This window comes from Anser brachyrhynchus, assembly GCF_964034855.1.
Source record: "Anser brachyrhynchus genome assembly, chromosome: 1".
NCBI classification, from domain to species: domain Eukaryota; kingdom Metazoa; phylum Chordata; class Aves; order Anseriformes; family Anatidae; genus Anser; species Anser brachyrhynchus.
The window spans coordinates 155,486,073-155,511,535 of record NC_137694.1 but is presented as its reverse complement, the minus strand read 5'-3'; the positions used below and the strand labels follow the sequence as shown (position 1 = coordinate 155,511,535).

The window sequence follows — 25,463 nt, the reverse complement described above, 5'->3', positions numbered from 1 at the left end:
ACTGAAGTCAAGTTTCTTTTAAGCCATTACTGTCCTTTCATCTGTATCTTCAAACATGGGCCATAAGGCGTCCAGTTTTGAGGCTGAGATTCTAAAGCTTTTTCTGTTATCCTTCCTCTGCACTGAGAGAGTCTTGTTTGGAAACCATTTCTTCTTCCTAGCGTCATTTTTCATATCATGTAATAGACAAGAAGCATGTCATTCAGCTAGTACGTGACCCTTATCTGTGTTCAGGTTTTCTGATTGGAACTCTGATAGCAGCTTGTAGAAACTGTAGGCCCGTGTTACCGACTGTTTGTTGAAGCCTAAGAGGCACAGTGTGCGTAGGTTTTGCCAAGCAGTATTGCCAGTGTGCCACCTTGAATGTTGATGTTGGGATGTCAACAAGTGGAAGCCCTTCCTATTTGCAGCCTAAGACAGAACCTCAGTCTTTGCTCCCCAAAAAGGGATGATAATCTTTTTTTTTTTTTTTTTTTTCCCCTGCATAATCACAGACTGGCCCATTATGTACTCTAGTATTTGTTTATGCTAAGTATATTGGAGAATTTGGTTTTGAGTTTTCTTTGTGCCCAGTGTTTGTTAGCTCAGCTTCTCAAATCAAAACAATTTTGAAACTCTGATTTCTCACTTTTGTTTTGACCTCTACTTATTCATGTTTGAAAAGGCTTGTGCACAGGAAGTGTATGAGAGATTATCTATCTAATCATCATGCTTCACATGTCACCAGTTAGCATTCAGACAGCCTTATAGGAAGGATTAGAACTGTTTCTGCTTTGTCTGAAGTGTCTAAAATGGAGTAACAGGTTGTTTCCTTATGTCCAGACTTGGTATTCGTACTGGTGGACCTACCTTCAGCATTTGTTTGGCACACTGGACCCCCACACCCTGGTGATCTCACTCAGCAAGTATTGAATGCTCAACATAAGAGCAGCTCCAAATCATCCCATCCCTGTAAAATTTGGGTGGTGATTATGACTGACACGGTGTAGCCGTGACCAGTTTGTATGAAGAGCAGCTGACACGAGCAAGCAAGAGTGAAGCCAGAAAGTCTGCAAATGGAAGTGCTTTGAAAAGGTGGCTGAAGCCTTGTCTCTCCTGCCTAGAAAATAAAAGATCTAAATTCCCATTTATTACTGCAGACGAAGTCTGAGAATCCAGCTCAACACTTCCCTGATGTTGGATGAACGAGTAACATCAGTTCTCAAAAACGCCAGCTTTCAGTCTGTGGTGGATACGAAATATCTTTCTTTCTTCTTGCCACGGTGATCCATCGCTTTGCAGCTGACCTGCTGCATCACAGCAGTACTGAAAAGTGAATGCTACGGTGATGCACAGTTTGGTGCAGAATAGGTATTTAACCTCACTGTAACGGGCTGAACGCAGAGCAGTCTTGCCCCTTTCAGTGTTCTGAGCTAACCGGCGGGTTTGGGAGCACCTCCGTAGCTTCTCACTTACTGCCAGCCAGTTGTGTGTCTGAGTCATATCACGGCACCCCTTCTTGTTGTGTAGGGCAAGCAGTCTACAAGGCCAAGTGCCTGTGCGTGCTTGAGCACACTAGGAAGCGTTCAAAACTCTCTACACCTCCCTTGAACGCAGCAGCAGAAGCAGCCATTCCCACCTTGCCTCCCAAGGTGCGGATGTGCCTGCCACTTGGTGTTTCTGGCTTCTGCTACTACGACTTCAGCACATCATGCCTGTGCTGAAGTCCCTGCCATTGTTTCTCAGGCAGCTTCAGGGGCCAGATTAAGGTGTTCCTCCTAGATTTCAAAGGAAGTAGCTGATCGGGCTTCAGAAAAGCCCACATGTGGATTTGTGAACTTCTGTGACACACGAGCTCCTCTGGGAGAATGCAGACATCAAAGTTCAGGATGCAGCAAATAAGAGTTGGAGACAGAGCCTCTTGGCTTAAGAGACTTGTCTGCAGCATAAATTTCCAGAGAAAAGTGAAATATGTTTAGAAACTGCTGGACTACTTTCCTCGGTGAAAAACTCATCCCATCGTTATGGGTGATGCTCACAACACTAACATGGTTACACTTCCACCGCCTTTCTAAAAGGGAAGTTATTAAAGCTTTAAAAAAAAAGAAGTTACAGATGAAATAATCCTCCAGAAGAGTGTTGACCTCAGAAAAAGAGATGGGCTAGACAAAGCCCACTGGAAATGTCACCTTTGCCACCAATCTTTCTTACACAACGTTCAGATACTGAGGCAGCAGATCTCAGCGTGTCATTCACAACCACACTTTTTCTTTCTTTATTTTATTGGTACGCATACATTGGAGTCAATAATTGTAACAGAAAGTACATTTGAAAAGCAAATGAGAGTTTTTTGTTTTCAATACATTATATATTTTTTTAATGAAATTTTGTATGTAAGAAGACAACATTTATACCAAGTACCAAGTAATGGAGTAATGGCGCCTATGCAGAGTAGCAAACTCTAAAAATGTTACTTTAAAAGATGAAATGCAAAGCAGTTTCCTTTTTTTTTTTTTTTTTCTTTCGCTGTGGTTGTTGTGTTAAGAAAAGGTGAACAGGACAGATATCAGGAGGTGTTTCCTGTTTGTGCAAACAGATGGCGAGTTGGCATTAACCATATACATGAGATAACATTATCAAAATATCTTAACCACATGCATCACTTTCAAGAGGACTTTTATAAAGCATTTTCTTTCAATTCTGGTGAAATAATTCTAATTGGAATAGACGCATGTGGTAGCTACTTCAGTGGATGCTTGTTAGTTGTCCATAATACGTTTTTATTTGTCAAGTTTTGGCTAAGAAGTATTTTACAGAGTATGCCATGGCAGGTATGTATATGGGAAACGGGGAGAGCTGCCTTTTCTAAGAGAGTAAGGAGATCGTGTGAAAAAAATGGTGCAACTCGGATTTCAGCACGCTGTACAATCAAAGACATTTGCTAGTTCTTAGACTGGTATGAATATATCTTCCTTTACAAGGAAAGGAGTATCCTCCTTTCTTGTAAACAGCATTGTCCTAGGCACCACTAAAAAAAAATCAAGGATGTGACCTAACAAGGCATAACGTCAGTACGTAAAGCACTGGCAGCTATCCAAGAATAATTCATCAGTATGGTATTTCCTTACAATATTTTCGGGGGGGGAGAGCTGCCATTTTTGCATTCCCTTAATCTAATCCTTTCCTAAATCTCATTCTTTGGTCGTCTGAAGCTAATGACTGATTTGTCATTTTCCTGTAACAGAAGTTCCAACATCATCAGTGTTTTCCTCATCTCCTTCTAGTAGGGATTTATCAAGAGATCGATAAAATTGTCTCTTTGGTACGTTTGTCTCCAGTCAGACAGTAACAAAGAATTTGCCATCAACCAATTCACTCGTTCTTCGTACTGCTAACATCAAAAGAAGCTGCAATTTTCTTCAGTTAAAAAATACAACCTTAGGAGGAAGGGTGCAGGAAAGGCTTATAGGATTGTCCTTAAGTGTGGCCAACAACCTTCTCTTCAGCTCATTAACGGAGCAGTCTTTTTGTCAAGAGTTTTCCGTGATGACGCAAGGAAGATTTTGTTGCAGGCAGAAATAAGGGCCCAGTCACCAACTTGTACAAAATATTTGTATGAATGATGGTTCGTAGAGTGATTTTTTCAGTGGTTGTCTCTCTCTAGTAGAGAAGCAGAAGTCAGGACTTCTGAAATGCCGTTTCTGATTAATGTCGCGAAACTGAATTTGATGATTGACAGTGAGACTAGAAATTCTTCATAGCATCACTGCAGGGACTGCGGCATATGCAAGCTGATGGGAACCTTCTGCCTCTTGATGGCAGTAAGCTTGGTGCTGTTTTAACGCCGGGAGAAGAGAAGAGGCCTCCTCGAGCCTCTCATCCTGCAGAACAAATGACACAAAGGAAAAATTAAATATGCAAAAAATATATATATATCCTTCTGCTATAGTGAATCTTACAGCATTGACAAAATTGGACATAGAAGATTCGGACTAAGAAGGCAGACCAGAACAAGAAACCTTACCTTTGTGTGGGTAGCGTGCTGAGTGGTTCCTGTCCGCCTGGAGCACTGCATGGGGGAAGGAGCTGGTGCATCATCACATCCTGACCCCCAGTGCACCGACAGGCTCCCCAGGGGGTTGCATCTGCCTGTGCTGAGGGCCAGCTCTGACACGGTACAGCTCTTACCCTTGGAGCAGACTTGTGAGAAAGAGCTGTGGTTAGAAGCGTCTGTGAGAAGCCTTGTTGGGGCCTCGCCCGCCTCGACTGGGAGTTGCTTTCGAAGTCAGGTCCTTCCCCTTGGTCTTTGCTGAGCTTCTGCATGGATACACCTGTGCCAAGCCATGCATCTCCCCGCCGGGTCCTGACCCCACTGATCTGACTTTTAGGCTGGATTTTAGACCTGCCTCATCGCTGCAGGTTTGCCTGGCGGGCCTGACTTCTGGCTGACCGTGGCTGCTGTCCCTGGGCCTGCTCTGCTCTTCTTGCTTGGCTGCTCTGCTTGCACGTTGTCACCTGGGCTAAATACTAAACACCCAACTATTTAGTATTCAACTTAATTCTTTTCATAGTAAACAGACAAACCAGAATCACGGAACTGCCTGGCTTTCATTAAATGGATTAGACTGACAGACACTTGTCACAGAGCCCAGGAAAGGAGCTTACATCCTGGGTCCTTGATCACCCTCGCTGCTTAATTATTAGCTCCTTTTCCTGCCTCAGTGGGGGACCGCTCCAGATAGCTCTCTTACCTGAGACAGGGTGCCTGTTGGGGCTGAGGAAGTACGTGTGAGGTCATCTGCGCAGTGTGGTACTGATGCCAGGATTCACGGCTGATGTAGCTTTAGAGGCTTTTTTCAAGTCTAGTGTAAAGTGCATACATGTTTGCTGATCTCCAGTAGGGACTCTCAGGTGTTTTAGAAGCATTGCTTAAATAAATTCATCAGATTGGTTATCTTCATGTGAAATCTTCCTGACGTTTCTCAGAATAAGTGTCTTAGCGTGGTCAAAAACTCCAGAATTTATCATAAAATTGTGAAGGGGAGGTCTGAAGAATAATTTCTGTAAGGCAAGGTAGAGTATTGGTCTGGAAATCTCTGCACATTTTTAACTGGAATTTGAGAGTTCTAGTTAATTTAAAACATTTTTTTGATGCTCGCTTTGGGTCAAATTAAAAATCACAGATCTTACACAGATCTTACTGTATTTCTGTTGTGATAGTTAAGGTTATCTGAAAATCATCATGCACTCTGGAAATCCATAGCCTTGATCTCTACTTTCTACGGATCTGAGACAGTAGCAGTGCTTCCTAATGTTTTCTCAGCTTTACTCTTGGCCGTGGTGCCAACTCCTGCTGCAGTTCCCTGAATCTCTGCTCTTTTACGTTGTACAAGCCCATCATGTATTTAGAGGTAAGCCTATGAGGGGAAACAATTTCCCTGCAGTTAAGGATCAAGAATCTTAATGCACGTGGCTTAGGTGCACTCTGGGAATACACAGTTGCGAAGTAGACCATCCAGAGTAAGTTGGAATTAATCCTGAACATCAGTGGTCACAAAGCATTAAGATTTTCAGCCTTCAGTACTTGTATTTTGGATATTCTTGGGTCGTTAATATAGGTAAGAGCTGGTGTTTGTCACAATTTCTGAAGGTATTTGAAATATTCCGAGGACAAATGGAAAGGATGTTTTCACAGCCATGTCGACCTGTCTGTCTAGTCTGTTTGTTATCTCCGGGAGAGGGTTAGCAGGCTTGGCGTGGAACTGTTCTTAATGCGTCAGTCCATATCTGCAGTTTATCAAGTTTTCCATTATAAACCTTCAAAACTAAGTAGCTACCTTATTAGGGAATCTGGGTTTTGTACTGCAGGTAGTGCATTTTGTGCACACTAATTTAAAATGTAAGTTTAGGATAAAGAGGCAGACAGGTCTCTTTGTTACATGTCAGCAGCTCGGGACAGGGCGGACGCAAAACCCAACTGGAACAGGCAGCCCAGTGGTGAAGCTGAGAGCACAGCTGGAAAGGCACATTTATTTCAGTCTTCAGATATACCAGCATACTGATAAATTAATGCATTTACTGTAGATTTTACATTTCATATGCATTATTCTCTGTGAATTCTGGTGCTACAAAAAATGTGCCATGGTCCTGCTGGCATTTTTCAATTCAGCAATTTTGTTCGAATCACCCTTGGACGCATTATTTTCTCCCCCTCTGGTCTTTCAAAAGAAGAAACACAGGCAAAGCAGCCTAAGTTCATTGTTCTTGCTTAACTGTAGAACTTAGTAGGCTTCCAGAAATTCAAAATTAATGAATTAAAACTCAACAGAATTCTGAGCTAGGGGAAATTATAGATGGGGAAGTACAGGACATGTGATTTTCCAATACCACGGAGAAGTAGTGCATCAGTGTCAGTATTAGGTCTGAGATCCCTCTCTGGGTTTAAACTACAAAATAATTCTCCTTTTTACTGTGGCTGTTCGGCTAACGCAAGGCGTGAAATCCTTCAAGATAAAACCTCGTGACTTTTAAGCAAATGTGTTACACGTTATACAAAGTAGAAATGTAGATGGGTAATCATTTTTTTAATCTCCAAATCACTAATAGTGGAAACTATGGATTGAAGGCTGGTTATGACTCCTAGGTATCGCACATCTTCACAGGGAAAAAAGTGCTGTAACATAAGGGACTGGAACATTTTACAAGCGAGTGGGTCAAATCTAACGAGTCCCCAGATGCTTTTTCAAGTGTGCTATTGCACTGCCCCCTGTGGTGTCTGGGCTGGCTGGGTCTCCTTGGGAGAGAACGGAAGAAAGCAAAGGAAAGGGCAGGAACCCTAAATATGATTTTTTTTTTTGTCTGGGATCAGGTTTTGCTGCTGCTGCTGATGATGATCTGATCGAGCAGAGAGCATTTAATGCTCTAGGAGTACATAAAGGCAGGAAGAGCCCTCGCTGAGAGAAGAAAAGAAAAAAAACTCTTTTTAAGAGGAAGGTCTTCTGAGAAACGACAGTACAGAACTAAAATAGAGCAACTAGAGGAAGGAAGTCCATGTCCTATATATACAGAAAGGGAGGGGGATCTTCTCCATAGTAACAGAGGGAGCCGGTGAGGAGGGAAAGGACAACACCAGCTGCATCGTAGAGAACAGAGAGAGATGGGGTTTGCTGCTCTTCCCCACTCGCAGGTTCTGGTGTGACAGGAAATGCCTTCAAAGATGTTTGTTTAAGCTCACAGAATGAAGATGGGATATTCCTGGACATTGATAAAGCTTGTACTTCGTGTTCTAAACATCTGACCGTTACAGGGCTTTAAGCTTGGCTGCTAAAAGAAAGTTTCGGTTCTGTGATTTACGCCCTACTTACGTTACTGCTGTGCATTTATGTTATTACCGTGTAGTTACAAAATGTTTTGGCACGGGAATACGGCCAAATTCTGCAGTGGTGTTTGATACACTGAAGTTAGGGAAGACTGAGAGTCTCTAACAGTAGTATTGATGTCACAGAAGTGATCGCTGGCATGGAAAGTCGATCACAGGTAGCCTGCGAGTTGGGCTTGTGATCAGCAGCATGTGATCTGAGTTTCCTGATGTGGTTTTGTGGATGCGATGAAATGCATTTTTGCTTTCCCCCTACTTCTTTCTTTCACTCCTTTCCCCATGCAAAGCACTCGCAGGACCCTCTGTTGCGTCTCTTGCCAGGCAAATCCCTCTTGGCAAAGAGAGAAGGGTCTTTGGCCTCAGAAACCCATTGCTGAAGTAAACCAAATTGTTCACGATGGATGTGAAACATGAATTATTAGCAAGAAATCAGACAATCCTTTCCTCCTTTTATTAGCACTCTTCCTGAGTTTACAGTGACTACTTCCAGTAGCTAGTAAAGCAGTAACCAGCCCAGTGTTGACTTCACAAAAGACTACAGCAGCCCTTGTTGTTTGAAATAAGCATTTTATGCAAATGTTTGCCTTTTGAATTACATGAGGCATTACGATCTTTTTGTTTAAAAGTATCTAGTTCTTTGCAAAGAGACTGACGGCAGTGTCTGGTTTCAGGGTGGGATGATTAACTGGAATAGACTGTTTCCTCCTTTACGTCATAGACAGAATGCGAATTATCAAGATCATCGTCCATCTGATCAAGACACACCTCCACCTACCGAGGTTTCTGAAGAGCAGGTAAATTTTTTGTATTATTATTATTTTATTAAAAAGCAGTCAGGGATCACCTCTGATTTTTTATTGTCTGTTGACACAATTTCTTAATCACTGTCTACAGCAGCACAAACTAGAATATAACAGTCGCAATACAGGGACTTGTCACCTTTCAAACTAGAGTTGCAAATCAACTTTGGAATTTCTGCTTTTATGTGCAACTTTCCATCTTTTATATCTAAAGATTAGACAGTTTCACTAGTGGGGACTATTTAAATCTGATAAAATACATGTTCCAAAAAAAAAGGAAGAATGAACGACAAATAGATTTCGCCATTTTCCCTGTAGGCATACAGCTTTTCCTTCACTGAGGTCTCCGGCTTAATTTTCCAATTCAATCATGTAGCTGTTTGGAAATAGAAAAGGTTATGCCACCTGTGGACTGCAGCACACGCTTGGTGTAAAACTTTGATGTTTCCGTACACGATATGGTTGACAGATTTCACGTACTCTGTTCTGTGTGTGTTCTGCCTAGTGTAGATTTAGACTTTTGTCAATAGGTTTGGTTTGGTTTGGTGTGTGGTTTGGATTGGCTTGGTTTTGTTTTCTCAGAAGAGAGGATGATTTACTAGGAAATTGAAGAACTGAATATTAGACTTGTTTCTCTGTTCAGGATTTATTGTGTGTGATCAAGTTCTCCAGTTTTTAGCCCGTCTGCGGTTAACAACATTGGCCTTTTTATAGTCTAACATCTCTGCTGTTCTTGAACAAGAATAGGTTTCAAGAGTGAGTTTTTCTTTCCCTTTTTCCCATTTTAAGGAGATCAACACTTGCTAGTGCCATGCTGTTATTTCTAGTTAATTTAGAATGACATTGTTCCAAAGAGAAATTGTTACAATGATCCAATTCTAGTTTTGATTCAATGTTAGATTATGTTCAAAGTTAACTTCATTGGTGACTACATCAGAAGAGGAGGGGAAAAAAAAAAAAAGAACCAGCCAACACAAAAAAAAAAAAAGGAAAGAAAAAAAAACCACCAAAGAACACCTTCTGAGACCAGCCAAAACTTAGTTTTGGCCAGCATGAAAGCCAGTGCCAGGAATCAAGTGGACCAAAAAATTTTCCTGCTGATTTTTTTTTTTGATTGACAAATTCTGTATATATAAAATGTTATTGTTGGGCTTGAACTCATGACGTAGTTATTAGTCTAACATGTGCTGGCTTCTGACCCAAAAACTGTCCCAGGCTCAGATTTATGAAAGCACTTCAATATACACTTGCATTTTCTAATGCATCAAAGTTAGAGAGATCACCTGGCTGCTGTCATTCGAAATGCTGTGCCCTGCAAGGCAAAAAGAAATCCAGGCACCTTTGATTTCTCGGGACTGCTCTAATAACACCCTAAATTGGGTGGCAAAAGTGCAAGGTTTGTGTCTGTTCCTCAGATTCAAATTTGCAAGCGTTAGCAACACTTTTGGTACAAAAAATCTCTGCTTGTCTTGTGGGTTTTTTAGTACCTTAAATTACCGTTACCAGTATACAGCTCAGCTTCCTGGAGCTGGATTCAGTTCCTGTGATTAAAATATACTCAGACAAAAACAGCTTTTTGTTGTTAAAATTTATTCCTCGTCGTGCTCGCTGGATATTTCTGTAAATGGGAACATTGCAACTCCATCCACCACTTATTGAAAGTTAAAGTTAGAATTCATGGCCACTACCATTTCTTTTTTCTTTCTGAAATGTATTTCTGTGGTTAGCTTTTATTTCCATCGCTTGGCCTCTTTCTCATAAAGACCATTGCCTTAGGTGAAAAATCTGAAACAGGACACGTTAGAAAGGTAGCGGTTCTGAAATCCAGTTTGATATTGCAGAGGAGTCGAAAGTAACAGCTTGTTTCTCTCGCTACAAGAAGGTGAGAAACTGATGCTGGGTGGTAAAGGGGAGAAGGGGGAAATGCACAAAACGGGCACCATGTTTGATATTCTGACAGCCAAGGTAACAGTTTACAAACATTTCCTAGCAACTATTTCTCAACAAGCCACCAAAGCAGAAGAGATTAAAAATACTGAATGTTCTGGGGTGTGTCTTAGGGGAAGGGAAGGTTACCTTCAGCTGCACCTTTCCTCTAAATGTCATTTGAAGTGCTGGGTGCACGTCGCTGGTGTGCCCCAGGAAGGCTCCTCCCGAGACACGAAGGGCCTCGGCCGCGCTCCCTCCGTGCAAGCCCGCCCATGGAGGAGCAGCTCACAGCCCGCAGCTTCCACTTTCGGGAGCTGTGGTGTCTGCTCGCAGGCCAGCGCGATAACAGGGCAGGAGGGAGAATGCTTCGTGCTGCCAGCGGCCGTGGTTAGTTCTGCACGCTGCACCCCCGGCCTTTTTTTCCCCTCTGTGGGTGATTAAATATAAAAGTGAATTAGTTACATTGTGACTTTCAGTTATACCTAATGGAGAATTGTAGATTTTTAATGCAATTTAAACTGAAATATAACCCTAGATTAAATTTGATTATATGCACATTTTTTTCACATATTAATAATTCACATATAATAAAATTCACATATAATAAAATCTGTTACAACACTATGAGAAAATGTTAGGTGTCCGTTCATGGTATTGTAGAGAAGGATGATCAACTGGTTACTGATTACCCAAATCACTCTCTTAATATGCCCATTTCCAGGTAATACTTCCATCAGATGTCAATGACTTGCACTGTTTTGAAAATATTTAGAATCCTTCCATGAATTTTACCAAACCAATTTAAGTATTGCATTGCCTCTGCTTTAGGGGTAGCTTTCAGGTTTATTGTAAAAACCACCTGAGTGAATGTGTTGTTGGTTTTTATGTGCTGTTTTTTATGACCTTTGGAGAAGTAGGTTTTTCTTCAAGGAAAGTACAGCAAAGTATGTACAGACAGGTTTTTCCATCTGCTGGAAAATTCCACATTTTGGTCAGTGCTGGGTTCTCGAGGGCCCGTTCACCTCCAGAGCAGTGAGCCCTGAGATCAGATTGCAGTTGTCATGTATGGTACCAAAATGCAAAATACAAGAAATGCCAGCCAGGCAACAAAGCTTCCTTTCCATTTCACTCCTCTCTCAAAACTAGACCAGCTAGGAAAATACATTTTCAGCAAAAGGTAGTTTTTTAATAAACTATCATAAAGCAGTCGTCTCTTTCTCTGACAATACCTTCAAGCATGCTGTCCCAGATGTGTCTTTGTGGTGTTGCAGATCTGTGCTTGCTCATTCTTTAGGAATGTAAGCCTTTGAACAGACTGATTAGTGGAAAAAAGTGATCCCTGACACTGTTACATAGCTAATGCACACGCAGTGTGAACAAAACTCTGTTTTTTCAGTAGTTTTATTTTATTTCTTTTACAGGTCGCACGACTTATGGAAATGGGATTTTCCAGGGGAGATGCTCTGGAAGCTTTGAGGGCTTCAAATAATGACTTAAATGTAGCCACTAATTTTCTACTGCAGCACTGATGGTTTTCTGTGTGAAGGAACTCTACTTGTTGGGTTTGTACGTGTCTGAAAGAGGATCAAAGCCACCTGGTGGACAGACTCACGAAGGTCGTCTCTGCAAGCAGTGTCAGGAAGGAGAAACTGGCTCTGCGTGACTGGTGGTTGAAAGCAGTGTTAATGAATGATGTGAACTGTTCCCAAGCCTTCAAATCAATTGGTGGTTTCTGTTCTGGTTATCCTTTTCAAAATAACTTTAGTTTCTACTTATTACTGGATACCACCTAAATTTATTTTTAAAATGGAGTAGGTGTTTTTTTCTTGTAAATCATTGTTAGACATGTTGTCAGACTTAATGACTAGGAAAAGAAGCTCCAGCAGCCACCACAACTAGATTTACTACCTGTCAAGAAAAATTGTATTTTCTTCATTTACTGGTCTAATTTCTCTAGCTTACATGTTATTTTACAGTACTTGTTTTTTGACTGCAGTAATAAGATGTTTGAAGATCACTTCATTTTGAATTCAGTAAAGGGTTATGGGACTATTTGTCATTCTTCAGAAAGTTCTATTAATGCCTGTAATATTTTATTTCCTGAACTCCTTTTTGAATAAAAGTTGTCATTCAGCACATAATGCACAGATAGGATATGAGAACATTCATGTGCATACTGCAAGCTATGGTAAGTGACCACCGTAAATTTAAATTTTACAAACTGAGTAAATTGCTGTTCGGACACAGGGCATGAGGACACTCACTGGAAGCAATAAAAGTGAATTGAATGGTACGATAAGGTCAGAACTGAAATGATTTGAATGACTTCTACGTATAATTCAGACAAACTTCTGTAACGATGGATGTGTGCTCAGTCTCCTCTGTGCCGGTTTCATTTTTTTGAGCTGGCTACATGCTATCTTAAAGGGAAAATATAAAAAGCTATCTTTTCTATATAGTTCTAGTTTTCTACTTTCAAAGACGTGGGCGACCCTGCATTTGCTGAATCCTCACTCTCTCGAGCAACTTACTGTTGATCTCAGATGAGAATACTAATCTTAAGAGTGATTCAGAGCAACACGAGAGTTGACAGGACATTATGCCAAAGTAGTACAATACTGATTTTGAAGTTTAAATTCATAATTAAACGTACTTGACTCTCAGACGTGCTTTTTCTGAGCAGCTTAGGAGTTTTAGGAGGTGGGCTGGAGAGAGGTGAACACCTCCATAAAACGAGGCGGGAGTGGTACTGGATTCTAAACTGCAACTCCGTGAAACCCATCTATCTGTGCATCTCAAGCATTCAATATGTGTCGGAGTATATGTACTTTTGTTTGTATATTGTGTGTACGTATGTCTATTTGTGTATGCACAGGCACATTTAACACACGCATGTGTTTAGAAAAAAGATATAGGTCATCAGAAGCATACGAAAGCCCATAGCAGTTGAAATGGGAATGAGGTGAAAGAATAGAGGACAGAGAAGAGCGTTCAGAAAATCCAAATTAACATGTGTGCGCCAAAGTACAGGTCTCTGCAGTCTTACTTGGCCTGGAAAATATAACGGGAAACTACAGGACAAGATTTATAGAGAGGGAGATACCTTTCTTATTTTCGTAATTGACTGATAAAACTGGAAAAAGTCCTTCAGGCATCCAAGTGCTTATACAGAAATGACATCAAAGTTATTCATCTTTACATACATGACATTCTTCTGTAATTACGTCAAAGTCATTTACATATGTTTCAGTATTTTCCAGTGGGGGAATTAAGAAGTTTTTTGGAGTTACTGTGTGTTTTCCAGGGCTTTAATCAACCTGCCTCAGGGCTGGGCTTGCAGCTGTGATCACATTTTTTAGGCAGGGTTTGTCTTTTAAGTGAAAAATTTTGTTTTTGTGAAGCTGAGTGGCACTTTTTGTGTGTAGCGTAGGCATGTCTCTCTACCCAGATATCTAGAAAGTGGATACCTTAGAAAGGTCAAATGTAAGAATACCTTCTAAGAAACCTACAATAATTTGTATAGGGAAATCCATTAAATATTTTAAAACGAATACATGTTTTAATTTTGAAACATACAGATTCTTCCTCCACAAGTATTTTTTGTAAGTAGCAATAAAGGCCTCAGAAGTGAAATTTTGTCTGTAGGAAATTCAGGTCCATCTAGCCCCCAGGATAAGTTAAACAGGACACGTGCCCTTTCAGACATTGCATTTCTTCCTTGGAACTTTAAAATATGTAAAGAGGCACCCAGGACATGGTGGTGGATATTCTCCAAGTGTAAAGCCTTTCCTACCCTTACCTGTGCAGAGGGTATCCACATGTCACGGTTGTGTGGAAAGCCCCTTTTTGCTGAGCAATTCACAAAACATGGTCAAACATGAGGAGTAAAATTCAGGTCTCGGTGACGTTGGTTGAAAACTCCCCTCAATATCTGTGAGAACAGATCTTGCTCAAAATACTTCCAGGGTTGTGATTTCCAAGGAGAAAAAAAAATAGAAGTGGTAAAAGGAGGGGTCTCTGATGCAGTTGAGCAGAGTTCCTGTTTCATACAAGAATGTAGAAAAAGCTTCGTGCATTAGAGCTGGAGATGAACTCGATTTCCACTTGATTGTGAAACTTTCGTGGACCATTTCTGTGAGCGTGAGGAGCGTGCTCCTTCCAGCTTACACAGTGCTGTGCCCAGCACAACTTTAAACGTCTCATTCCTTTTTTATGTGTGACGCAAACGTATGTATAGGCAGCGAGAGAATGCAAAACACTTTTCTATGGAGAGAATTTTAAGTCCATAGGAAATTCGGACTGGTTTTATTAAAGCCAAGATGTGGTGTTTTGAAGTAACAGCAGCTGTTTTTCTGCTTTCTCTGACAGGCTAGGAATGTTATCTTTTGAGACAACATCGGAATAATTTACTGGGGACTTTCCTAGATGGTTGTGATACTTTGAAATACACCCACAGAGAGCTTTGTATTTGTGGAAATCTGCCTGATAAGCTGCCAGGTTCTCAAGCCTTAACTTTTTGCTGAGATGCAGAATGATTGGGCTCTGCACCTAACTAACACATTTTCCTGTCCCAAAACGCGTGTTAAAGGTCACATACTACTTACATCGTGAGCGAGTGGACCGTCGGGGTTGGTCCGTGTACCTCCCCGTCCTATCGATAGCACCTGCCCTTGCCCTTGTGAACGCGTGCTGAAGAGGTCTCGTTACTTTTGTCTGAAACTAAAAACCAAGGAAGCAAAATATACAGCAGGGTACTGGACATAGGGCAAAAATTTTGGCTCTTCTGCATATGAGTTTATGCATATATACGTGTGGGTGGGTGTATGTGTGTATATGTATATATACAGAGAGTGAGAGAGAACGTTTATTTATCACTTTGACTAATTTAACTGGAGCTAAGCGTTTGTTCAAGAAAATTAAAGGTCTGTGTGCAAGGTTTCCCAGCTCGTTCAACACGTACATTTGGAGTATGTATGCAGTTGCAAGGGCATCCAGATTTGAAAGCACTCAGGACCACAACTGGGCTGTTGTAGGGGAACTGCATCTGTTTGAAGGTAAATAAATGCACAGTATTCATTGGAACTACTTCTTGCTTCGATACATGAGTGTGTTTAATTTCTCGTATGTGTTCTTCCAGAAGAAAAAACCTAAATGAGGTTAGCTTTCTTTAACTGGGCAGCCACAGAAATAAGCACTTTGTATGAATGAGCATAAATACTATTTTACTAGGAGGGTCACATGAACACGCAAACGCTGTATGTGTTTGTATGCACACGTAGATGCCTATTTTATTGTACATGTAAATGTGCTTATTCAAAGCATACTGTGTTTGGTTTAACTTTCAGGAGGATTACATTCCTCCCGTACCACAAAAGGGTGCTTTGGCCGTAGGAAGTACACGCAACTTTTCACTGAAATTCAAAGAGGTTCCGCGCTACCAAGAGCTTCCAGTGCAAGTGCAGGACACGAAGCAGGCGGTGGCGACCTGGAGAAGGGGTGCAGCTGGTGGCAGTCTCCACAAGGTGGCCGTCCAGCCACTGGCGTTCGCAAAGGAGACTTTCCAAGAGGAAACTGGAAGTTAGCCAGGCTTGCGCATGTTTGCAGGAGGCTGTAGCCAAGCCTGAATGGCAGCGTTGGAGAAAGCAGGAATATATCTGCTTCAAAAGTGGGTGAAGAATTCGGGGATCGTGGCTGAACTGAAAGCAGGATTTGGCCTTCTTTAACAGAGATAAGTAGAGACCGTAAATGGCATCTAAGATCAGCAAAGAGGTGGAGCTGAGAGGAAGGAGAGAGCTCAGATAACATGAGCAGATTGACAATGAGTTTAGAAGCACAGAAAACGGAGTGCACAGGGGAGGAAGAAGAGACCTGCTGAGACAAGGGGCGGAGGGACGTCACAGCACGCCGAGGTCGGTTCGGAAAGAATCCACAGAGATTCTGCATGAAAAATGCAAATACACGATACTGCGGCTAATCCCGTACCGAAAACCCACTCCTGTTTCTTTTCAGGGATGTCTGATAGGGGAGACCTTCCACTTTATTTGTTCACTTTTGCATGAGGTGCTGCAGATAACCAGGAAAGAAAACTGCAGTCGATCCCAGATGCTCGGTGGTGAAGCAAACCCTGGTGTCACCACAGCAGGCGACGAGGCAGATGGTGGTGGCTTACAAAGCATGGCTGGTCCTGCCGACCCCAGTCCCGATGGCCCCAGTCCGTGCGTGGCACCTCGCCAGGGCCCTGCAGGGAGACCTGCACCAGGAAGGGCACGGCTGCAGCACGCTGCCCTCCTGCCGAAACAGAAGGGAGAGAGGTGGGTGGAGAGCTCGTGCCGACTGGCAGCGTGGAGCTGGGAACCACCACTAAGGGAAAAGGCGGCTCTCCACCTGGTAAATCCCCATCAGGAGGTACAGCTTTGCAGGCAGGCCTTCCCTACGTGCTTTCTGCACGCCGTTTAATTGCCTGAGCTAATCGCCCTTTTGCAGAAATCGGGAGAAGGCTGAAATGTGCTGCCTTAGAGGATTTTGACTCACAAGGGGTTTTGAACTGCAAGGGTCACAGCGCGGGTTTGCTAAGGGAATTTCATTTTGCATCACGTAGGTCTGTAATCTGCACGCTGTACGCAGATACGCTAGTGCCGTGCGACCGCAAAAAAAATAAGTGTGCTCACTGCCTCGGGATAAAACCAGCAATTTTCCCATCTCTCTTCAGGTCAAAAGTCGGCAGCCTAGGCTGGATCGAGACGGCGCAAAAGTAACTCTCTGCTTGGAAAACCATCGGTGACGCTGATGAAGGCTGCACAGCTGCCTCAGCCTTCACAACCACCGTATTTATTATATTAAGCAGACTCTTGCATGGCTTGAGAAGAGCAGTGGCAGCTCCAGGTGACTTCAAAATATTAATACAGAAATATTAATCTTGCCAGCCCCGGATAAGGTCTCGGCTCTCCCTCTTTTGGCGAGCCCCAGCGTTGCAGAGGATGCGCTGCCGGGGCGCGGCCACGGTGTCCCCGTCCCTGCAGAGACAACAGCTCCTTGTCTGCCAGCTGCGGTCGCCGCTCCCCAGATGTTATCTCGCCCCTGCATGGGTGTCTGCTCGCGTTCCTCTGCAGGAATCCCACATCTGATGGCAGCAGCGCAGCGGTGATTTCAGATGCGTTTGCACCGAGGAGAATGTCAGGAAGGGAGCAACAGCAGCGGCGGTGCAGTTACCGATAGGAGCTGATAAGAGGAGGGATGAGAAATGTTCTCATCGAGGTCGCTCACAAGGCGGAGCGAGCCGCAGGAAGCATGCACGGCTCCAGGGGCCAGCTGCCGTGCAATTGCATGATTGAAGCGAGCATTTTGCGAGTAGTTCGGCTCAGGCGATGAATGAAGTGTAGAGAATGTACGTTGCGCCCGTTTCTCTTCAATGAACGTATGGTTTTAGTGAAATGCCCCATTTTCACACTCCTACACCAGCAGCTGGGGAACATGCATGGGCGGGCGAGCTGGTTCAGGCGACACGGGATCCCTAAAACAACTCTCCTTTTGGCAGGCTGCTCTGGCCTGCTCTGCACAAGCCCTTCCCTCCCCGTCCTTGTGTGTCCTGCTGTCCCCAGGTGGGTGTCCTCAAAAGTCCGTCCAGAGGAGCGAGGCCACTGCGCTCGCACAGCACCACTCCTCGGTGACAGGGGACGATGTTAGGGGGTGACAGCCACCAGCTGCAGACGGGGAGGTTCAAGCACCACGAGTGTTTCCATCCGGAGGGGGTGCGGCACAAGAACCCATCCCCTTGGTGCGGGAGCCTCCTCCTTGGAGGAGCTTGGTCCAAGCTGGACCAAGCCGTGGCCACTGACCTCGTGCTAGTGGTGGTCCTGCTTCACGCGGGCTGTTGGACTGGTGACCCTTGCCCGGCTCCTTTACAGTGTTCAGACCATTGATATTCCTAAACTATTGCATGCCGGCTCTTCCTTGTCCATTGTGGCATGCCGTACAGGACACAGGCTCCCTTCAGGCCAGCACTGCAGTTCCGCCTGCTTTGAGTGGGGCCCAGGCAACCTGGAAGGTCCCGCTGGAGACACTTTCCAACCGCAGTTACTTTATGCGTCCCTCTCAGCCAGCCTGCGGGGTGCTGCAGGTACCCGCACCGGGGGTAAAGCCATCATCATCCGAAAGCTGATTCATGTGCACTTGAACAGTAAAGGGCTGCACATGACTCTGTCATTGACCTTCTAGCAACAAAGAAACATTATTACCTTCAGGAACGATTTAGATTATTCAAAAGTGCCAGTTCATGAAAGTTAAGCAAAATAAAGCCGGTTTTCCTCCTTTTCAAGCCTACGCGCGCATCTCCGTCCCTTCCAGCCTCCGGCACAAGGCAGGCGCCCCAGGCACCGTGATGTCCTGCACACGCAGGCTTCACCTGTGCCAGGCCTCGCAGCCCAGCCACTTCAGAGAGGATCCGAGGAGCTCCTGGCTCGTGACGACTTCTCCCCGCCGCAGGGGTGTCGACGGGAGCCAGACTCCCTGGGCCTCCTCCGCTCGCTCTGGAGATGGTCACACACGAGCCGCCAGCAGCACTAGGACAAGCCTGGGTGCTGGCTCGCACCCCAGGCCCTGGGTTCAAGAGAAGGCCCCGTGAGGCCACCTCCAGGCCCCTTTCCCCCGCTCACATCAGGTAGCGGGGAGGACGGGGGTGAAGGTTTCCTGGAGAGCGCTGCGAGGGACCCTGCACCTCCTCCCCGGGGCCGTGGAGGGGAGCAGACCCCTGCTGGCTCGCTGCCTGCCCCATGCAACGTGCGGGCCGGGGGACAGCAGCGAGCCCCTCAGGGCTTCTTCCTGGAGCACATCCACCACAAAGGGACGCAGAAAAGCAGGGACGGGCACATTACCCGCAGCCACCGGCCCCGCAGTGGGTGCGGGACACGTGTGGGAGGGTGGCTCTGGGAAACCCCCAGGGCCTCCACCAGCCCTTGTGGGCGCTGCATGCTCTGGGGCTGAGGTGAGGACGGGCCCTTCTACTCCAGGAGAGCGGCTCCAGGTAGTGTTGGTGGCCCCGTGCCCCACAGAGCAGAAGTATGGCCGGTGGGGCTCTGCCAGAGCGGGTCCTGCTGTGGGGCATGGTCCCTACGCTGCGGGCCGGAGAGAAAAGGAGGGGTCGTGCCACTAGACGGAGCTGGAGCCCTGGGGCTGGCTGTTGCTGTTGCTCTCGGAGGGGGTCTTGACAGTGGAGGAGGTGGCCATGGAGCCGCTGTTCCTGAAGATGCGGAGCAGCCTCCGCTTGTAGCCCCGGAAGGCGAAGAAGTAGATGATGGGGTCAATGCAGCAGTTGAGGTTCATGAAGGCCACGGTGACTTGCAGGGACATCTTGAAGGCTTGCTGCTCGCGGCAGGACGGCTGGTAGAGGATCTTCCTGACCATGAACTGGACGATGTTGAGATGGTAGGGGCTGAAGCAGAGCAGGACAGCCAGCAGCACCACCAGGATGACGGTGAAGGCCCGGCGGTGGTGCCCGTTCTTCACCGTCAGCGGGTTCTCCTTGGCGGTCTGGCAGAGCTTGAGGTTGATCCGCACGTAGCACACCAAGATGATGCCCACGGGCAGGAAGAAGCCGAGCACGCAGGCCACCAGCAGCAGGTAGGGCAGCTTGGGGATCTCCTCGAAGTTGAAGTACTCCATGCACGTCAGCTTCTCCCCCATCCTCCGCGTCATGGGCCGCAGGAGCAGCGGCGCCGTCTGCAGGAACACCAAGAACCAGATGAGGACGCAGATGGCCCTGGCACGGCTCATCCTCCGGATCCTGCCGGGGTGCCTGGTGCGCACCACGGCGATGTAGCGGTCCACGCTCACGCAGGTCATGAAGTAGATGCCCACGTAGGTGTTCATGTAGAAAATGAAGGCGGTGGCCCGGCAGAACCAGTCCCCAAAGGGCCAGTTAAACTCCAGGACGTAGTAGGCGATCCTGCCCGGCAGCGCCAGTGTGAAGAGGGCATCGGACAGGGCCAGGTTGACCAGGTAGAGGTCGGTGGAGTTGAGCTTCTTCTTCCTGCGCTGGAAGGTGATGCAGAGGGCCAGGATGTTCCCGCAGGCGCCAAACACCAGCAGGGCGGTGTAGAAGAGGGAGAAGGTGACTTTGGCCGAGAAGTGGTGGTTGTGCACGTTGCAGCCGCTCTGGTTGACGGAGGTGAGGTTGGCAGGGGGGAACGCAGCCTCCACAGCAGCCATTTCCAGCCAGTTCCTCTCCCCTGGGATGAGAAGAGAGGTGAAACCCGCAGCCCGGTGACAGCGGGACCGGCACCCCCAGGGCTGGCTCTTACCAGGAAGCCAAGGGCCTGTCCCCTCCCGCTCCCTGCCGCCCCCCCGGCAGCGCTCAGCCCCAGTCATTTGGAAAAACGCATCTCTGGTGATTTCGGTGCGAGCGGCGAAACAAAGGCTGTGACTCATTGTCTTCTTTCTGGTTCTTGTCACCAGCTCCTCTTATTTTTATTTTATTTTTTTTTTTTTTTTTTGCACATCCAAGCAATACCAGAAAGGATGTGGAGGGAGGGGGGAGGAGAGGGGGAGATATAATTGCGTGTCACACAAACAAGGTCCCAAACTCATCTCGTGGCAGTGGTATAATTTATTCATCACTGCGGGGGTAATGGGGACATTCAATGAAAAAATGCCCAGACAGAGGCGGGGCTGGGGCAGGAGGGGGTCTGGAGGGCAGAAACAAAAATAAAAAAAAAATAAAGACAGGAAAAATCCCAGCTTTCCCTGTGCTGGTGATGCCTCCTGCCCCTTCAAAGAGGGGAGTGGGACGCATCCCACTACCAAATCTGTGTGCTCTGCTCCTCGATGTGCTTTGGGACGTGGGTTCTGTGCCTGCCCTGTCCCATCCAGCACCCTCCACCCATCCCATCATCCCATCCACCTCCATCCTATCCCTCCCCATCCCGTCCATCCCATCCTGTCCATCCCCATCCCATCCATCCCATCCTGTCCATCCCCGTCCTGTCCATCCCCATCCTGTCCATCTGTCCATCCCTATCCATCCTGGCCAGCCGCCCCTCACCGCACGCTCTGGCTGTGGGTTTGTGTCCCGCTGCTGTTCCCCGCTCTGCGGTCCCGCAGCCCCCGGCAGCTCAGGTGCACACGGACGCACCGACACAGGCGCTCTGACAGACGCACGGACACACACCCACCTCGCGGTTGCCTTCCTTTTCCTCCTCCTCTTCTCCTTTCTCCTCCTCCTCCTCCTCCTCCTCTTCTTCCTCCTCTTCCTCCCGCCCCAGCGCAGGACCCTCCAGCGCCGTGCTCCCGGCTGTGTGTCTGAGTGCCTCTCAGTATTGGCTCACGTTATAAAAGCACCGGGAGGTTTGGGCTTTTTTTTTTTTTTTTCTCTCTTAGGTTTAGTAAAAACGTGTGTTCTCGCTGGGCTTTTTTTTTTTTTTCTTTCTCTTTTCTCGGTGTGTGAGAGGCATTTGTCAGCCGTGGGGTTGTTCTCAGTAGTGGCAGCGCCGGGGAAGACAAATGACTGTACCTGCGCAGCAATCGCTCCTGACATCTCAGCCGACTTTGGGTTTTACTCTGAAAATTTCTACGAGAATGCAAAATGCACTAGATTAAAGACAACAGCTCCGACCCTGTTTCACGCATCGCCCTGGGGCTCAGCCCCCTGCCAGGGCAGCCTGATGGGGTTGCTTCACTTTTTTCCCAAAAGTCCAGGAAAACACTTGGTGCAGCTTATCACACCCACACAGAGCCCACGTGTGCCATTAACTCTCCGTCCGAGGAGGGATGGAGAGCCCGGTGGGCGCTGCTCCGTGAGGTGCAGACCATTCTCCGTGGAGTCGGACAGTTTGCCCTCCTTGGAAGCCCATCTTCACGTGTAGGCTGCCGGGAGCTGCTGGGGGCAGCCAGCCCGCCCCGCGGCAGGGCTGAGTACTTTCCTCGAGCTTTTGGCACTTCCCAAAACGTTCGCAGAAGCGCGGCCTGCCCCACAGCTGGCAGGACGGCCTTCCCCACGGCCTCTGTTTCCTGGAGGCCGCGGGGGGCTTTCAGATCCCAGGAGGATTTCAGACTCTGCTCGGTGGTTGGGGTTTTTTTCTTTTTGGTGGTGATGATCTCGCTTGTTTTCTTTTATTTTATTTTTTTTTTCTCCTTCCAAAAACTCCCAGTAAGCTAGGAAATTCCCAGCAGGGGACCTTTAGGGCAGTACTGGAAAACACTGAGGCTAAGAAATGTCAAGGTTAAGATTACAGTTAAGCTAAACTTAAATTTCCCTTTATGCTAGTAAAGCTCAACCAATTCTTTAATTGCATAATATTTATAATCGTTTTCAGCATAGTGGCATTAAACTCAGCACTAATCTGTGTACTCATGTGCAGTGAGTCATTTGTACAGAAATTACACAGTGAATGATATTGGCATGAACTTCTACAACTTTAAGACTAATAATGAAAATTTGCTCACAATCATCTGTTCATGGAGACACTTCTATTGCTCAGGGGTTTATATTGCCTGAGGGGAGAGGTCTGCTGATGGGACAATAGCTGCTGAGTAAATTACAGAAAATATTCCTTCGTGATGGGGATTTTCTACGTGCACAGCTGTCAATAGTTAAGCCACCCAAACTTGTGCAGGGCTCAGATGTTCTTGAGCTGCTCCATCACGATGGTGCCCGGAGGACATGACATTGCACGGGGTAATCCCTGCGGAAGGCCTGATCCTGAGCACACACCTGAGAGTGGGTTCAGGACCGTCCTTCACCTCACACTTTGCCAAAATGAGGTGAAGGCTCAGGCACCCACAGCTCACAGCCGGGTGGTGGTCACTTCAGCACGGAGGGTGGGCGAGGGGTTGCCTTATCCCAGAGGTTCCCAGCCTTCCTCCCTCCCTGGCGCTTGTGGCAGGAGGGTTTCACAGGGAAAACCCAAAAGCCTCACCCCCAGGTCTTTTTGTGTCCCGTCCCATCACCATGGGCACGGGAAAGCACCACAGTGCCAGGGAGGGCCACGTAGAGGGGCTCTGGGGGTCTCAACCCTGAGTAGAGGCCAAGGTGCCTCTGTGGGGCTGGGGAGACCAGAGGAGGGATGAGCCCCGTGAGGCAGCGCCAGCCTCAGCGGGAGGCGAAGGAGCCCACAGGTCCGGGTGTCAGCCGCACCTGGGAACAGCTTGGAAATAAGGAGGGAGGGAAGCAAAGCGCTCTCTGCCCGATTTAATTTTATTTTTATTTTTGCAAGGCAGAAGAAAGGAAGTGGGTTCTTCTTCTGTGCAAAACACGCTCCTGCCTTGCGTGCAGCAGGTGCTGCGCTACGGGCGTGCAACCCAGCTCCACCCGTTGCACAGCCCCGCCACGCCGCAGCCACGGCTCCTTTCGGGCCAGGACCCTCCCTGGGTTCAGGTCTTCTGCTGCTGCACCCATGTTGGCACCAGGCCGCCTCTCCTCAGGGTGCTCCTGCTCCGTCCTGGTCACGTCCTTTCTGCTGCGGCCTGTGTTTTTCACAGCACCTTAAGAGAAACTGCTCCCCCACCCCTCTTCTTTACTCCATGCTCTTCCAGCCCATTTCTGTCCCCACCCAAAAACAAAGACCTACGAACCCTCCCCACCCTTTCCTGCGAAGCCCTGGATGTCGCTCCCTGCCACCAGCTGGCCCAGGTATTTCCAGGACTCCCTGCAGCCCCCTTTGGTTTCTGGAGGCCTTTTCTCGCAGGCTTTGCCTTGCCCAGCAGAAGACCCCACCCGTGGCTCCTCTGGGGCTGGTCCTTCAGGCCAGCGTCGTGCCTGCCACTGTCCTTCAGCCCCTAGGAGCCGGTCTGCTCCTTCCCCTCAAATTTGGCTCTGTCAGTCGGTGACTTCTTACACCAGAGCCACCGTGCTGGCCTACGAAGAGGCACCATTATCTGGACAGGCCGCGTCCTGGTGCCCTGCTGCCACAGGCCCTGCAATGGTCGCCTTTCCCTCCCGTCCTGCAGGCCGATGCGTCTCGCTCCCCCAGGCCCACGGTCCACAGGATCAATGGGGAAAGCTTGCAAAGGGTCTCCAGGAGCCTTGAACGTGCTGGCACCAGGCTTGCTCCAAGCAAGGTCTCCAGACCCAAATCTGGGCTGCTGCCCAAGCCCCAGTGGGGTGCCTCAGGTCCAGAGGTGATCTGGAGCCGGGCACCGTGACGCGGAGGAGGCAGCATCCCCTCTGCGCCAGGGGCGGCAGGAAGCTTCTGCGCTTTCTTTCCATTGCCTCATTGCCTCTCCTGGCTTCCTCCCCCCTTTGGCTTCAGCTGCTGTTTCTGTCTTCAGGTGCAAAACATTTTCAGGAAGCTTCGGGTTCAGATGCAAAATCTCCGATCCAGGTGCTTTCGGTTTCAACACGACAGGCAGGGATTTTCCACAGCTCGGTCCTCTGATGTTCACCTGGTGGGGGAGCAGAACCAAAATTAGGAGGACAACTGGGTTCAGTGCCGGCTTGCCTTGCCCATTGATAGCAGCAGCTATGGGGGGGGGGTGGGGGATGATGTCTGGGAGGCTTCAACTCAAGGTGATGGAAACTGCAGAAAGAGCAAAACCTGTGCTGAGATTCTTGCCAGTTGGTGACCAAAATCTCAAGAAAGTAATTACCGGGGTTTTGGAGCACTTGAAACTTAATCTGGCCCTAAATCTGCATCGGGAAAAACATTGAGTAATGATACGGTTGAACTGTGTTTCTGAGTGAAATGCCCTGGTTTGGTCTGGAGGTGATGTCTCAGAAGACAGGGGCTTGCTCTGACCTTGGCTGCGAAGATCCACACAGCTCTGAGGACCTCATGGTCAGGACCAAGGGGCAAGCATGGATCTCGGTGGGCTGCAGGGACTGCGGGGCTTCCAGGTGGCAATGGTCCGGGCCACCCAGCTGCAGGGGGATGCTGCAGGAGCTGGGGCAGTGCCTGGCCATGCAGGGCTGGGCACCCTGGCAGGAGAAATACCAGGGAAATTCGCGTTACGAGGCAACTTCCTCTGCTGAGTGCGAACATCACCGGTGCCCCGCCACGCTGCTGCCGAGAAGCTCCATTTTGATTCTGCAGGAATGAGATGAAAGTTGTCTGAGTATCTGATCTCTGTGGTTAAAAACAATGTTTAAACACTTGTTAAAAAAAAAAAAAAAAAAGGCAATCAGAAGGCAGGTTTGGAGAACAGAGGTCCTATTTTTATCTGTTTTTTCTTACCGTGGGGCTGCGCACGCTGCGTACGCCCGCAGGCTTGTAACGTGCAGCCGCGGCCCGGGCAGGAGCAGCGGGTGTGCAAGAGGTGCTGAGCTGAGTGTTTGTGGCATCAGAGGTGCCAAAAAGGCATCTCGATTCAGCCCGGGTCACCGCGAGCTTGCGCTACAGTTTATTCCGACGGGACGCCTCGTTCTGTAACTCGTGTGGTACAGCCCTCTC

The 25,463-nt window shown here is 47.3% G+C and overlaps 2 protein-coding genes and 1 long non-coding RNA gene across 8 annotated transcripts in view; 1 reads left to right on the top strand and 2 right to left on the bottom strand.

Moving 5' to 3' along the window:
- Window positions 1-12,228, top strand: part of UBAC2 (UBA domain containing 2) — a 103,740-nt gene extending 91,512 nt beyond the window's left edge. For all 5 annotated transcript variants that reach the window (XM_080575942.1, XM_080575941.1, XM_080575940.1 and 2 more), the window contains 2 exons: window positions 8,029-8,151; window positions 11,508-12,228. In XM_080575942.1, coding sequence (XP_080432068.1) covers window positions 8,029-8,151; window positions 11,508-11,615 — 231 coding nt within the window. In that variant the 3' untranslated portion in view covers window positions 11,616-12,228. The remainder of the gene's footprint in view (window positions 1-8,028; window positions 8,152-11,507) is intronic.
- LOC308187728 lies at window positions 355-4,132 on the bottom strand. Its single transcript, XR_013944885.1, has 2 exons — window positions 4,004-4,132; window positions 355-3,860 (listed from the first exon to the last, which is right to left on the bottom strand). It is a non-coding gene; the product is annotated as an uncharacterized lncRNA (long non-coding RNA).
- Window positions 12,229-14,880: 2,652 nt separating the features above from the next.
- On the bottom strand, window positions 14,881-22,543 carry LOC308187712 (G-protein coupled receptor 183-like). 2 transcript variants are annotated; one of them, XM_080575935.1, is made up of 2 exons: window positions 21,122-22,543; window positions 14,881-20,309 (listed from the first exon to the last, which is right to left on the bottom strand). In XM_080575935.1, exon 2 carries the CDS (start codon window positions 20,287-20,289, stop codon window positions 19,231-19,233), a length of 1,059 nt encoding a protein of 352 aa, XP_080432061.1. In that variant the 5' UTR covers window positions 20,290-20,309; window positions 21,122-22,543; the 3' UTR covers window positions 14,881-19,230. The 2 variants fall into 2 exon arrangements, with proteins under 2 accessions (XP_080432061.1, XP_080432062.1); XM_080575936.1 differs by having other exon boundaries at window positions 21,252-22,543.
- Window positions 22,544-25,463: the final 2,920 nt, after the last annotated feature.